This window comes from Hemicordylus capensis, chromosome 13, assembly GCF_027244095.1.
Source record: "Hemicordylus capensis ecotype Gifberg chromosome 13, rHemCap1.1.pri, whole genome shotgun sequence".
Taxonomy (NCBI): domain Eukaryota; kingdom Metazoa; phylum Chordata; class Lepidosauria; order Squamata; family Cordylidae; genus Hemicordylus; species Hemicordylus capensis.
In genome coordinates this window covers 3,006,456-3,021,852 of record NC_069669.1, presented here as the reverse complement: position 1 = coordinate 3,021,852, position 15,397 = coordinate 3,006,456, and the positions used below count along the sequence as shown (strand labels likewise).

General features: G+C 48.7%; 1 protein-coding gene across 13 annotated transcripts in view; it reads right to left on the bottom strand.

The window, feature by feature from the left end:
* Positions 1-15,397, bottom strand: part of MYO15A (myosin XVA) — a 92,397-nt gene that overhangs the window by 43,509 nt on the left and 33,491 nt on the right. For 12 of the 13 annotated variants that reach the window (XR_008312008.1, XR_008312009.1, XM_053276480.1 and 9 more), the window contains exons 22-33: positions 14,199-14,374; positions 12,797-12,881; positions 8,635-8,688; positions 7,640-7,721; positions 7,055-7,185; positions 5,939-6,034; positions 4,492-4,727; positions 3,222-3,400; positions 3,058-3,130; positions 2,585-2,773; positions 2,071-2,183; positions 73-167 (exon numbers count right to left, since the gene is read on the bottom strand). Coding sequence is in view for 11 of the 13 variants with exons in the window: in XM_053276480.1 (XP_053132455.1) it covers positions 73-167; positions 2,071-2,183; positions 2,585-2,773; positions 3,058-3,130; positions 3,222-3,400; positions 4,492-4,727; positions 5,939-6,034; positions 7,055-7,185; positions 7,640-7,721; positions 8,635-8,688; positions 12,797-12,881; positions 14,199-14,374 (1,509 nt within the window). In the remaining 2 variants the exon portion in view is untranslated. The remainder of the gene's footprint in view (positions 1-72; positions 168-2,070; positions 2,184-2,584; positions 2,774-3,057; positions 3,131-3,221; positions 3,401-4,491; positions 4,728-5,938; positions 6,035-7,054; positions 7,186-7,639; positions 7,722-8,634; positions 8,689-12,796; positions 12,882-14,198; positions 14,375-15,397) is intronic. The other variant, XM_053276476.1, reaches the window with a different exon arrangement.

Below are 15,397 nucleotides of genomic sequence, written 5' to 3'. Positions count from 1 at the left end.
ACAAGGGTCTCAGCATTATAATATGACCCCCCATCCCATTTCGGTTCTGGGAAGAGGAGGAACTTTTCTTACCCCATTCCCATAGGAGAGGACAGGGTCAAAGAGGCTGTCCAGGTAGTGATCCAAACCCTTCTGGCTTCGGGGCTCACTGAAGGTATCCGAATCTACTTCCAGGTTCAGAATGGTGGAGAAAAGAGAATAAGCCAAAAGCAGGTCCTGTAATAATTATTCATTCCCTGCTAACTGAGCAAAGAGGCATCTTTGAAAGTGGTGATTCTCTTGTATTAAGCAAGGGGAAAGCAACTGGCCCTGTCCAGCCGCAGCACTGCATCACTCCAGTGGCTGGTGGTGGTGTTCAACTTATGTTTCTTTTTAGATTGTGAGCCCTTTGGGGACAGAGAGCCATTTTTTCTCATGCCTTTTACTATGTTTACTTTTACTATGTAAACTGCTTTGAGAACTTTTTTTGGTTGACTGAATATAAATATTTTAAATAATAAACTTTCTGTTTACAAATACTCAGCAGATGATAAAACGAAAGGAACAAGGAACACAAGCATTGCACAAACTCCACAAAATACTGAAAATGGTAGTGAAACTGCAGCAACAGAATTGAGGTGCACAAAATTTGAATGATTCAATTTGATCTGGAACCATTAAACAGAGTGGAGATTTGTTCGAATCAATTCAAATTTGCCCAAATTTGGATTTGAGTGAATTTGATTCGTTCACCCAAATTTGAATAGATTTGAACAGATCTCTACTCTGTTCAATGGTTCCAAATTGAATAGATTTGAATCTGTAAGTCCAGGTATACTATGTCAACTGGATCACCTTTATCCACACACTTGTTTACACTCTCAAAGAACTCCAAAAAGTTTGTGAAGCAAGATTTATCTTTGCAGAAGCCATGCTGGTTCTCCCCCAGCAGGGCCTTTTCTTCTATTTGCTTAACAATTTTATCCATGAGAATGCTTTTCATCAGTTTGCCTGGAACAGATGTTAAGCTAACCAGCCTGTAATTTCCTGGATCACCCCTGGATCCCTTTTTGAAAATCAGTGTTACATTTGCTACTTTCCAGTCCTCCAGTACAGAGCCTGATTGTAGGGATAAGTTATATATTTTTGCAAGGAGGTCGGCAATTTCACATTTAATTAATTAATTAATTAAATTTCTATATCACCCTTCCAAAATGGCTCAGGGTGGCTCATTTGAGTTTTTTTATGACTCTTGGATGGATGCCATCTGGCCCTGGTGATTTTCTAGTTTTTAATTTTTTTCAGACCGTTTAGAACATCATCTCTTGTCACTTCTAAAGAATTCAGTTCTTTAGCCTCTGTTTCTGAAAAGCCTGGTTGAGGAACAGGTATAAGCTCAGTATCCTCTGCCGTGAAGACAGATGCAAACAACTCATTTCTTGAGAATCAATCTTGAGAATCCAATCATATTAGGAAATCTTATTATTGGGTATAATATTGGGAAAAGAATTCCAGGAATAGCTTCAGTCAGAGTTCATCATAGCCCTAAGAGAAAAGGCCAGGTGGATTTCTGTAGGCAGAAGGCCTTGTCTCATCTGCTTGCTTTTCTGATGTCATGCAAAGATGGAATAGCACCTGCAGGACCTCAGATGCTGATCTTGTGCCAGGCTTGTGGGGGAGCAGGCAGCTCTCAAGGTAACCTGATCTAAAGCCATTTAGGGCTTTAAAGGCTGCAGCCAGACATTTAAACTCAACCTGGAACAAACAGGCAACCAGTGAAGATGGACTATTATCAGAATTCCAATGTCGCAGTTTGGGTTCTATTGATAAGAGTCTAGCAACCACATTTTGGACTGGTTGAAATTTCTGGATTGTTTTTAACGATGGCCCCAGACAGAGAGCCTTGGATAGTCACACATATATGGCTTTATGATAGTCCTCACAGACTCCCTAGGTGCAAACCATGATGTTATAAGGGTGATCAGTTAAAAGAGGAGGGCTCCTACCCCTTTCATCACTGGAAAGAAGGGGGAATTTTGGCTCCCCCCACAACTTGCTAAGCTAAAAATGAGAAACAAGTTCAAGGATTACCATGGCTATAATATCCCTCTGAGTCAGGAAGGTTAGTGGGTGCCACTGTGGGGGCTCTCATAGATGGCGGGGGAGGGACCTCCTCATCTGAGTCCAAGCCATGTCTGAATACTCTAAGGAGAAACAGGAAGAGGAGAGAAACAGACAGTTGCCAAACATGGAGGGTGTTTCCAGATGGAGAAATACTCCATTTGAAAAAAGGAAGTTCTTTTGGTACTCTGAGTGTTCAGATGAGGTCTTTGGATGTTGCGCAAGACACTCTTTTCATCACAAATTGACAGCAAATGGCCTGCAGATGGCGCTACAAAGTGTGCAACAACTAAATACCTCAACTGAACACTCAGAGAAGTGAGAAGGGCTTCCTTTTTTCATATGTAACACTTCTCCATCTGGGTACACTTGGTGAGAAAGAGCGTTAGGCATTAAACCCTGGCCAACTGAAGCCCCATGAGCTGGATCTGGTGCTCAAAGGCAACTAACCATTGTGCTCTCCTTCCCCTGCCAAGCTACTTACGCTCTGCCACCCATTTTCTTCTCTGGAATTTCAGAGGCAATGATGAAATAGGACTTCTGCTTGGGGAAGCCTCTGATCAGTTCCAGGTCCGAAACCAGGTCCAGAACGTAGTCGTGGCCAGCTAATTCAGCCCACTGGGCCCCATCCTTCATGGTGACTGACCAGCCTCGCCATCCATCCTTCAGCCCCCTGGAAAGAAGCAAGAATCCTGAGCCACGTGGATGCTTGGTACTGGCTGAAAGACCAGGAAGGGGTGGATTGGTGGGGATCAGGGAGGTCAAGATACAAATAAGCAACTCCAGACACCTACTTGATGCCTGACCGCTCTGTCAGGAGAGGGCAATCTTTTCAGCTGTTGTTGGACTACAATTCCCTTCATCCCCAGGGCAAAACTGCAGCTGATGGGAGCTGTAGTCCAACACCTGACCAAAGGTTGGTCACCTTTATCCTGTGTTTGCCCCAGTCTCCTCTACCTGTATTTCAATACATCCTCAGCTAGGCCTTCTCCTGTGGTCCAGGAATGGATGGGGCAAGAGAAGTGATCTCCTGTGGAGGCAAAAAAGCAAAAACTTTGACAGATGCTTAGCCAATCGCAGTATGACTGTGAACTTAACCTCCAAGCAATCTGGTCCCTCACCGTTGAAGCAGAAAATATCCAGGGCCATGTTGACTCTGTCCCTGCTGGTTGTCCACTCCAGCATCGTCGGCGGATAGGCCCGGGTGGCTTCAGTGCCATGCTGGGCATTTGCCATGGCTTGCATGAGCTTGTGTTGGCAGATGGGCTTGTAACCATCGAAGGCATAGTCAGACACAAACCTGCAGGGGGGTGGGAAGCAGGGATTCTGGGAGAAGCAGCTACGGGGGCGGGCCTCGAGGGCTCCCCAAGAGTCACTCCCCCACCGAAAGCACAGGGATGGCAGTCTCAGGGGGTCTGCAGTGTGCCCTTCACAGGTCCCCGCCGGGCAGCTACTCAACAATGCTGCCCTGACGTCAGCCCCACGTGGAAAAGCCTATGTCCATGGGGCTGAACACCACAGAGATTGGGAGCTGGAGCAGTGACAGCAATCCCCCTCCCCCTCCCTGCATTCATTGACGGTGATAATAGGTCAGAGGTGAGCAAACTTGGCCCTCCAGCTGTTGTTGAACTACAACTCCCATCGAGTTGTAGTTATGGATTCAGATAACAACAAACAATGTCGTTAACAACGATACGGCTGCAACAGACATTGATATGCTGCTTTTCAACAAGAGTTCCCAAAGCGGTTTACATGGATAATAAATAAAGACATAAAATGGCTCCCTGTCCCCAAGGGGCTCACAACCAAAAAAAGAAACATAAGATGGACACCAACAACAGCCACTGGAGGGATGCTGTTCTGGGGATGGAGAGGCCATTTAGGGAGTTCGGCAACAGCTGGAGTGCCCAGTTTACCCACCGCTGGACTGGAGCTGATGTTCCCTGTAGCAGGCATGCCCAAAAGCTGTCGACTTCAACTCCCATCTTCCAAGCCAAAGGCGATGCAGCTGGGGATGATGGGAGTTGTAGTCAACATCTGGGAATCCCTGTTCCAGGGTGCATACTGTATCAGAGGCACTTAGCATGAATTCCCAAGATTCCAGAACTCTAAGACAAATGATGTGCGACTGAAAGCTTACAACAGAAGCACTGGTCTGTTCCTTTACACATAATTTGGGCCCCCAGATGTGGCTGGCTCCAACTCCCACCCACCCCCAGCAAAAGGCCATTGCAGCAGGAGATGATGGGAGTTGTAGTCCACAGCTCCCCTATTGCAAGGAACACTGGAGCCTGGCTGACATTGGCTACTTTGGATGTGGCTTGTAGGCGGGTGGGCTGATGCTTGGCGAAGGCTCCTCTTTCCCTCCCTGCTCCTGCCACGGGCACTCACTTCAGCAAGTATTTGGACAGGCTGGGGGAAGGCATGAAGGCGCTGAAGCAGGCGGCCAGGAGGAGCCAGCCACGTTCCTCGTTGTGGACGTTGGTGTTCCGCCAGACTTGGTTGGCAATCTGGACCAAGATCTCGTCCCGCAGCCCTGGGGTCGACAGCCCCTTCTGCACAATGTAGTTGCCAAACAGGTTCTCCTGGGTGCCTTCAAGGTGAGGGTCGCCCATGAAGCGCAGGACCTGCCGGCGACAGAGGAAGTGACCAAAAAACCCCAGGCATCTTCACAGAACAGCTTCCTGTCTGTCCAGGGCACAGAGGAAGCTGCCACATGCCAAGTCAGACCCATCGTCCATTGACCTAAGTATTGTTATCACTGACCGGCAGTGGCTCAGACAGAGGACTTTCCCAGCCCTAGCTAGAAATATCGGGTACTGAACCTAGGGCATCTGGAGATGCCAGGGTTGGAGCCTTCTGCATGCAAACTTGGAACCTTCTGCATGCAAAGCAGATGCTCTAGGGAATATATAAAATGAATGTCTTTTCAAGTTTCTGCCTGCAAAGCAGGGGCTTCACCACGGAGCGACAGCCCCTCCCCAAAATCCTCAGCTCCCCTAGGCATCAGACACCAAGAGCCATCCAGGAAAACTGCCTGGGTGATCTTTGAGCCGGTTACTCTCTCTCAGTCCAGCCTACCTCACAGCATCAAAATGTTGGTGGGGGAGGACCCTCTGAGCTTCTTGGAGGAAGGACAGGATGAACACGTAGAGGTCGTTCTCACGACCAGCCCTACTCATGCTAGAACTGCCCTATCCTCCATCGGGTAGCCTGGATTTTGTACCCGGGCTAGAAGTGACGTGTTTTATGCCACTGCAGGATGCACTTCACCTCACTGCAATGCAGTTGCTCATTGAGACCTCACATCGTGCATTGCACTGTGGGATATCGGAGGATGTGGTGTGGCAGGACCGGGAATGGTGAGGATCGGGGTGTGTGGGGAGACAGGTAAGATCCTGCCTTCCGCCCCCCCCCCCCCGCCCTCCCCGGTCCCAGCTGTTCTGGTTGTATGAATGACCTTGTGTTGTGTGACTATTACTACAAATATTTATATACCACTTTTGAATAAAAGTTCCCAGGGACTTGTAATATGCTTAATTTAATTTTTTCAAGGTACATTGGAACCAGTGTCCCCGGTAACAGGGGTTCCCAGACGTTGTTGACGACAACTCCCATCGCCCCCAGCCAAGGGCCACTGCAGCGGAGGATGATGGGAGTTGTAGTCAACAAAGTCTGAGGATCCGTGCTACAGGGAAAACTGACTGGAACCCACTCCCTGGATGTCAGCAAAGAAATCACTGAGACATTTTAAGGGTTTAACCAGCTTGCGGGAACAAACACTGACTGCATCATGTGGTCAGAAAGCGGGGGGGGGGGGGAAATGGCCTCCACCTACCAGCTTGAAGAGGCTAACTGCTGCAGGGGCCAAGCCCTCGTCCAACAGCGTGAGAGGGGAGGCCAGGCTCTTGGTCAGCATCCCCATGAAAGGCTCCTGCAAAACAACGGGCGGGGGGGGGCTGTTAACCCACCACTTTGTGGATTTTGCTGCACAGTTCTGTAGAGGGGTAAAAGCACTTCCCCAAAGGGTAGAGTTGCCATTCACCCGGATTTTAAGCCAGGGGCATAGCAAGGTTGGAGGGGACCCAGAGACAAGATTTTAAAATGGGCCCTCCTCCCTCACTGAAGCTCAGCTCATGAAGTAAAGAAATCTTAAATGAGGCTGAAGAGTGATAACAAAGGAAGCCTGGGTGGGTGCGTGGCTGGGGGAGTCAGTCATGTGACTTGCCTCGGGGGGGGCAAGGCAGTGGGCCCCCAGACAACTGTCTCCCCTTGCCCTATTATAGTTACGCCCCTGTTTTAAGCATCTCGCCCAGATGGTTTAGCCCAGATTTGCCTGGATTTCAGCTTTCTTTTCTTTTCTCTTTTTCAAAAGCTGAGCTTTTCAAAAAGAAGCAGAGTTATGGAGCAAAACATGCAGTCACTATTCTGCTCAAAGAGTATTCTCAAGCCCATTTTCATAATATGCAGATTAGGCATCCAGATATGGAAAACCAGAATATGGCAACCCTAAAGGGCCCAGATTCATCACGACGATCCCCTGGGCAAGTTGATGGTGTGCTCAAGCTGCCGCTGCTTGCCAAGAAGGTCTACCGCTTTTTAACCAAGCAGAGATGGATAGTCCAGGCAGTCACTGCCTCCAGGGGCAAAACCAGTACCATATTTACCCCACTAGAAGACAACTCTGAATTTAAGGTGATGCCCTTAAAAAGTAGAGATGACATGAAGGTTATACTCATATTTCCATTGACCTCAGTATTGTTATCACTGACTGGCAGTGGCTCAGACAGAGGACTTTCCCAGCCCTAGCTAGAAATATTGGCCAAGGAGTCTGGGAATTGTAGTCAACAACATCTGGGAATCCCTGCTAGAGGGAACATGGCCAAGGATACAGGACTGGGGACTCCCTGTCCCGGAGACTGCAGAACGATTGTTCCCTGCTGCACAGCCTTACCTTGAAATGGGCCCGCACATATTTGGCCATGGGGTAGTTGTTGATGTCCAGTGGCAGAGTAAGCTGGAAGTCTGCCTGCAGTTTGGGACGAGGGACGGGAACGACGCAGTCTTCATTCACTTGTTTGTGGACTGCAGGGAATCGGAAGTAGCAGATCTCAGCGGGGGCCAAAGCTGCAAGGCAGAATTCCCACCCACCCCCACCCCCAAAACTGGCCTTGACCAGATCCGCTTGTAAGGACATAGGAAGAGCCCCACTGGATTAGCCCAAGGATCCACCTTGTCCAACATCCTGTTACTATGAACCAGAGTCTGGTAAACAACTTAAATGGAACACTGTGTTTAATTCTTGTTGTATTCTGTATTTGTAAACCACCTGGAGACATTTGTATGAGGCGGTATAGAAATGTAATAAATAAATAAATAAATAAATAAATATTTGAATGTTGAACTAGGCCAAGTCCGTTCACACGACCATTAACGGGGTAGGACAGGTTTCCCTTGGGGCAGAAGGCCAGCCACCCCGCTTGCTATTGGCCTGGAATCGCCCATGGGGAGGTTCCCAGCTGATCAAACAGCACCATACCGGCCACAGTGTTGAGGAGTCCAACCAGCTCTGCAGGGATTTCCAGATTTGCAACTCTCATCACCTCTCGTTGGCTCAGCTCCTGTGGGACGCAGAAAAAGAGTCTCTGTTTCATTAAACTATTAAGATTCCCGATTCTACTCCAATGCCTGGTCCTTGCATACCACCACTCTTTCCCTTGGATTCTACACAGTGCTCAAAAAGGCTTAACTTCAGACACTTCTTGCCACAATAAAGCCACTTGTCTGGGAAAACTCCTGCCCAAATGAAGATAACAGAAAGGAACACAAACTTTGGCAAAAGAAATGCAAGGAGACAGAAGGGATGTGAAAAGAGAATTTGAGCAACTCTTTTATAGCTACAAGCATCAAACAAAGACTTCTTTAACTTTTATGTGGCATTGATTTGGCTACTTCAAATGTGTCCTTTCAGCCACTGTTATACTAGTTCCCACTACGGTTTTTGTATTCCATTTTATATGTGGGTGATGTATTGGTTTTCTTGTCATTAGATGTTTCATGTGCACAAAAGAATTTTCTTGATTTGTTTTGAATTCAAATTGAATTCCAAAAATTTGTTTCAGATTCAAATCAAATTTGAATCTGGTCTGAAACTTCAATTTGAATTTGAATTTGAATTCGAATCAACTCAACTCTGTGTTGGTGCCTTTTTTAACCAATCTGGGGGCCTGAATGGTTTTTAAAAGGTGCCAAACGGCTCTCAAATGGATTTGAATCAAATTTCAAAAATTCAATTTGAACCTGAACCGAATTGCCCTCTTAAGGGGTGATTCTATTCAAACTTGAATCACTCATATCACCCAGGTTCGAGTCAAATACATTTGACTACTACTTCAGTCCTTCTAAAAAAGAAGTGGAATACACACTTCAAGCATAAATAATAGATATGTGGGAGGGCAGAACCCAGCGGCACAGTGGCCTCCCCACCAATGTCTCTTAACCCATGCCTGACACAGCAGCCTCTTCCCACATTACCTGCTCAGCCTTTCTCCTCTCTGCCTCTGCCCTCCGACGCTCCTCCTCCTTCCTCTGAAAGCAAAGTGGATTTCCACGGTCAGAGAAGCATCAATTCTTCTGCCCCTTGCCAGAGATAGGAACATAGGAAACTGCCTTATATCGTCAGACCCTTGGTCCACCGAGCTCAGTATTGTCTACACGGATTGGCAGCAGTCGAGGTTTCAGGCGGAGGTCTGTCCCAGCCCTACTTGGAGATGCTGCCAGGGATGGAACCTGGGACCTTCTGCATGCAAAGCAGATGCTCTCTCCCTGAGCTATGGCCCCATCCTCAGTGGCCCAAGGCAGCTTGGTGCCTGAGGCAGAAAACCAGATGATGTCCTCCTCCATAACGCAATACATTAAAGCAGGGTTCCCCAGATGTTGTTGGACTACAACTCCCATGCACCTGGGGTTATTCCCCTATACATCCCTTAATAACAAGTACAGGCAGAACTGGTGTTAGCTGGGGCTTTTCCAGCTATTCTCCCTTTCTGGTTCTTGCAGCGGCCTCAGACTGTGGTTTGAGCAGCTGGCAGAAAGACCATGTCCTTGCTCCTGACCAGAGAGACCAGTCACGTTTCCCGCCTCCCTGCGGGCTACTCACTGTGTCTCTTTCCCCATCCATCTGGAAATGAACGCTCTTCATGCTGTCCATCTGGCTGCTGGACAAAGGCTGCCACCTGCGTGCCCAACACAGGGGCATGTGCCAGCCCCAACCCAGCCTGCCTGGCAGACACTCCGGTTACTCTGTTTGCTTATGGAGTTGACTGAGTCACGCTTTAGCCCTTCCCAAGCAACTGGCACCCAGCAGCTCTTCTCTGAACAGCAGCCCCCAATGCCTCTTGGAGTCCTGGGCTCCAGCAGGGAAGGTGGGAACATCACTGGCTGCTGACACCGAGTGATCTCGTCTTGTCTGCATAAACTTCATCCCTCTGGTTTTTGGTTCTCACGCCTCAGTCTGCTTGCCTGTGGTCAGAACTGGGCTGCCAAAAGCATTCGTTTCCCTTGTGGCTCTATCCAAAGGACACTCATCCAGAAATCTCTGTCCTGCAGGAGTTCTTGACCTTGGGTCCCCAGATGTTGTTGGACCACAACTTCCAAGGGCCTTTGACCATTGTGATGAGGGATGATTCATTCATTCATTCATTCATTCATTCAATTCCTATACTGCCCTTCCAAAAATGGCTCAGAAAATGGCTCAAAAATGATGGGAGCTGCAGTCCAACAGGGGTTCTTAACCTTGGGTCCCCAGCTGCTGTTGGACCTCAACTCCCAAGGGTCTTCAGGCATTGTGGCTGGGGATGATGGGAGTTGCAGTCCCAAAACCCAAGGCTAAGAACTCTGGAAGTACTGGATTTCAGTCCCAGATCTTGCACAAGCTCTCCATTCTTCCCTTCAGTGCCCCACATGGCCTGCCCCACTTAGCTCCCCACTCTCATAAACCAAACATATCCCTGCCTGTGACCTTTGCTCGTCTGCTCATTTTCATTTGGTTTCCAGTGGTTGTGGAACTACAGCTCCCATCATCCCCAGCCACAGTGGCCAATAGTCAAGGATGATGGTAGTTGTGGTCCAACACCTGCAAGACCTAACCTACCTCACAGGGTTGTTGTGAGGAGAAACTTAACTATGTACTGGGCTCCTTGGAGGAAGAGCGGAATGTAAATGTAAAAATAAATACATAAAATAAATAAATAATTAAAAGACAGCTGAAACTGAGCAGCTCTGGTCTATGTTGACTGGCAGTTGCATTCCTGGAGCTCAGGCAAAGATCTTTCCCAGCCCTACTTGGAGATGCCAGGGATTTCCTGCAGGCAAAGCAGGTGCTCTCTCACTGAGCTGTGGTCCCTCCCCTTTGGACTGGTTTGCTGGGCCAACATAACGGAATCTGGACAATAGCCTTTTGGCCTGGGCCAATAGAATCATGTCCCAATTTCCTCTGGAACCCTACTGAGGTCAATGAAATTGCACTCTGTCACTTCCTGTCCTTAGTCCTGAGGTTCTCCCTTGTTCCTAATGGGGCCACTCCACTGGCCCATTGGGTTTCGGGCTGGATCTAGTTTCTCCCGGTCTTCCACGGAATTCTGCTCTGGCCAACAAACCTTGGGATCCGCAGAGCCCTTTCCTGTTTATATGGCATCACCTCCACCCCTCTGCCCATCCCATCTTCCTCCAAGTTCCCAAAGTCCCTTCCATATCCCCGTCCGCCCCTCCCAGACCTTTGGACACACCCCTGCATTAAACCAAATATTTCCAATTCAAAGATACTTTATTGTTATGAGAAGGGATACAGGTGTTGCCAAAGAGCATGGGAGGGTGGTAGGTATGGCAGGGATCTGTTGGGAGGAGCCGGCTAGACACTGTGGTGGGGCCAGGCCCCCTTACTGGGGGGTCGGGGTCTGAATTCTGTGTATGTGTCTCCCAGTCTGTCCATTCCTGATCTGGTGGCAGCGTTCGGCTAGGGAACATTACATCAACTCTGCTGTCTGTCTGTCTCTCTCCTCTTGCCTACGATCAGCTGCGATTTTTCCCCCAACACTGCTTTTCACGAAGATCTCTGCCGTCTCTGAAAGTTTAGGGAAGTATCTGCCTTACACTTCCACACATTTGTGGACATGGGAGTACAACATAAATCTATTCCTCAGACTTTCCCTCCCCCCCTCCCATTACACAGGTTTGCATTGTTGCCTACCTCACCCTGTTTGGGTCTGGACTGAGCAACCTCCAGTTTGTGGTCAGGGACATTCTCTTCACTTGGTGAGAGCCTATCTCTGCTTTGCACATAACACTGTTGTAAAGTATTCTCCTAGTACAAACACTTTATGTTTTATACAGTCTCCCCCCGCCCCACAATTCTAGGCAGCTCACCCTCTACCCATATTAACTGTAATTCATCTGCTTTCCTCTTGGACTCCTGTGATGTTTCCACACCCAGATCCTTTCTCTACAGGTGGGGCAGAGACATGGCAGGTTTTCAGACTCTCCTGCCAGACAAGTAATGCAGGTTTCAGATCTATTCATTCAGGGATGGCTGCTTTTGGGATATCTTTGTGAGTCTAACCCATTCAAAACAATCAGACTGACCAGCTGCCCCTACTGTGCAAATGTCAGTACAGTTGAAAGAAAGCATTTGGTCTCTGACTGCAAAAGATGCAACACAATGGCTGATGTCTGCCATTTATCTTGGAGCAAGAACCCAGCCACCAGACCCTGAGGACGAGGAGGAACAGACCTCATCTGGGACTCCCAACACTAGGGGAGTTTCCCCGTACTCACTGCCCCTAAACAACCATAGCTCATCCTTCCTACAAAAGCCCTTTGGAGGAACCTGGAATTTGGAACCTAGCATCTTCTGGTGGGACCCCTGTTCCATCCCCCAAAATTTCTCCATTGCCCCAGGACCAGAGGTGTCACTGAGTAAGGGCTAAGCTCCAACCCTGATGGCAAAAATGCCTGCCTGGCTGTTGAGGACTTTTCCCCAATGGGCCTACTCAGGAGGAGAGAGATGCCAGCTCAGATGCTTTCTTGACAAGATCAGGGACTGACTGAGCTCCAGGAAGAAGTGGTGCTCCAGGCTCCTAAATAAACCCCTCATTTGCAGCCAGACCTTTGCTGGTGCAACATCTCGCTATCATGAGTTCCTTTAGAGCCAGCAACTAGGTTTCTACTTTGTTCTCCTATTCCACATTCCAGCCTTCTGTTTCAGTCATCGTGCCCTTCAGTTCCTGCCAGCCCATCTCCCTTGCTCCAGCCTGGCTCCCATTCTGACCTCTGTCTCCAGCCTAGACCCACACACGAAAGTGTGTGTGACTTTGCTACCCTTGGGCCCTGCACACAGAAACTTTCACCCCCATCCCTCCTTGTAGGATAGATTAGCACACTACAATGTGTACTCAGAGATAACCTAATCCGGGTTAAGATTAATACCCTATTACTACCTTGCCACATCCACAGACAGGGAGTGGGATAGCACAGGCTGGTTTTGCTCCCATCCCCTATGCATAGGAACATAGGAAGCTGCCTTATAATGAGTCCAACCCTTGGTCCATCTAGTTCAGTATTGTCTACACAGACTGGCAGCGGCTTCTCCAAGGTTCTCCAGGCTCTCTCCGTACCTGCAGCCAGACACCACAGGACTCACCTTGAGGTACCTCTTGCGATTCACGTAGATGTGGACCAGACACCTGAACTTGACGAGGCTGACCCTCAGTCGCCGACACTTTTGCCTACAGGATGGGAAACCCACAGTAAGAGGTGGGGAAAAGGTTGCACCAAAGCTTAGCAACAACTTCTCCAAACCAAGGCAAAGGACACAAGAAGAGTGGCAAACCAGATAGGCTGGGGATGACCCGAACCAAAGAGAAAAAAGGGAATTCCATTTCTGAGGTCTGGGTTGCCACGAGCCAATTCAAAATCTGAATGAGGATTTTGCTCTCCTGAATTTGTTTTGGCTTTTACTTGGATATCTGGAATGCCCAGTAAATTTCACCAAAGAGAGAGGAGAAAAATTGAAACTATCTATCTTTCAAATGTGTAGACCTCCCCACCCCCCTGGTCGCCACACTTCAATATAACAACATCAAACAGATTAAAAAGGGAAACCTTAAAACAGCTTAAAACCACAATCCAGTTAAAGCTTGGGGGGCGGGGGGATTAAGTCTTTTTAAAAGTCTAAAGTTGTCAGAGATGGGGGAGGCTCTTATTTAGCAGGGAGCACATTCCAGAGTCTTGGGGCAGCAACCGAGAAGGCCCATCCCTGGGTAGCCACCAGATGAACCAGTGGCAACTGCAGACGAACCTCTCCAGCTGATCTCAATGGGCAGTGGGGTTCATGGTGAAGAAGACGTTCTCTTAAATACCCAGAGCCTAAGCTGTTTAGGGCTTTATAGGTTATAACCAGCAACTTGTATTTTGCCTGGAAACTTACTGGGAACCATTGTAGCTCTTTTAATACAGGAATAATATGGTATCTCCAAGAAGACCCAGAGACTAACCTGGCTGCCGCATTCTGTACCAACTGCAGTTTCCAGACTACGTACAAAGGCAGCCCCACATAGAATGCATTGCAGTAGCCAAGTCTGGAGGTGACCAGCAGATGTACCACTGTTCTGAGGTCATTTATCTCAAGAAATGGACACAGCTGGTGTATCAGCCGAAGCTGACAGAAAGCACCTCTGGCCACCGAATCAACCTGGGACACCAGGGAGAGGTTTAGACCCAGAAGCACCCCCAGACCCCTGTGCTTGAGCTATCACAGTACCATTCACAGGAAATCAGGACCATGGTCAGCTCACTGTCAAGCTGCTTATAGTGTGAGGCTGGATACAAGGCAGCTCAGAAGAGCAAGCTAAGAATTTGCTCCAGCAATGGCTTGGCGCTGACTGAGGACTTAAGCAGTACTTCCGGCTAACTGGTATCTCAAGTTTGCACAGCCTGACAGTGAAGATCTAGGTCACTGATAACTGATGACAACCAGCATTCATTCATTCTCCCTCCCACATACATCTCTTATTTATCAAAGAGCGAGTGCTGCAGCTCAGCACCTGACAAGGTAGCCACGGGACCGCGCCTGGATGAGGATGAGCCTGTGGCGAAGAGCGTAGAAACGCCTCTTGATCAGGAAGCCTCGTGTGTAGCGCTGCAAGGTCAGCACTGCCATGTGAACTATTCGGTCTCGCCTGCTCTCCAGTTCCTGGTAGACACATTCCTTCATGAAGAGCTAAGGGAGAGCGGAAAAGAAACCCTAGAATCAGAAACCACCTAAGAGCAGCTGGCTACCCACCCCTCCTTGGTGTGTGTTGGTTCACCCAACATGGATATAAGGGTCTTTCTGCTGAACTACTCGACACACTGTGTAATTTACAATAAAAGCTTCCTATCTAACATATATGATTGGGAAGGGAAAAGGAACAAAGAAAGAAGAGGAAAACAAGCATCTCTCTCTCTATAAAAGACTTAGGTCGTATGTGGCAAGCCTCACCCACACAGTGCTTAACCAATTGGCAGAGACACTGGAAGCCCAATCAGCGGGCTTCTCCGGGGGTGAAAATCCTGTCCCATGGCGACCCTCTGAAATAAACAGAAAAAGAAAGAAAGAATGAAGAAGGGAAGGGGCGGGAGAGGAAGTGAGGAGGAGCAGAAGCAGGGCTCAGGTGAGGGTGGGGAGGTCTTTGGGGTGAGGGGGCTGTGGCGAGGGGCAAGGGGAGCAAACAAGTACTAGTGCACAGAGAGCCCTGAAATGGGCCGTAAATGGCCTGACCAGTCATTTGGGCAGCAGGAGGGCCCACCCACGGAAGGAGCTTTCGTCGCCTCTGCCACCATCCTGCATGGCAGGGGGCTGGATCAGTCGGTGGGGGTTAGAGGCAGTGAGAACTAGCACGTAGATGCTCTGCGCCAGCCCAGTTAGTTCATATTATTCCATAATGAAGTTAGAGAATGGCTCAATGGAAGGGAGGCAGCTCTGGGGAGGGAAAGAGCCAAATGGTCATTGGTCCAATGGAGGGGGCCTCTCAAACACAGGAACATAGGAAGCTGCTTTATATTGAGTCAGACCCTTGGTCCGTCTAGATAAGTATTATCCACACTGACTGGCAGCAGCTCTCCAAGGTTTCAGGCAGGAGTCTCTCCCAGCCCTACCTGGAGATGCAGTGGATTGAACCTGGGACTTTTGGAATGCAAAACAAAGGCTCTACCACTGAACTATGGCCTCACCCCCTCAGATGCAGCTCATTCAACCAAGAAG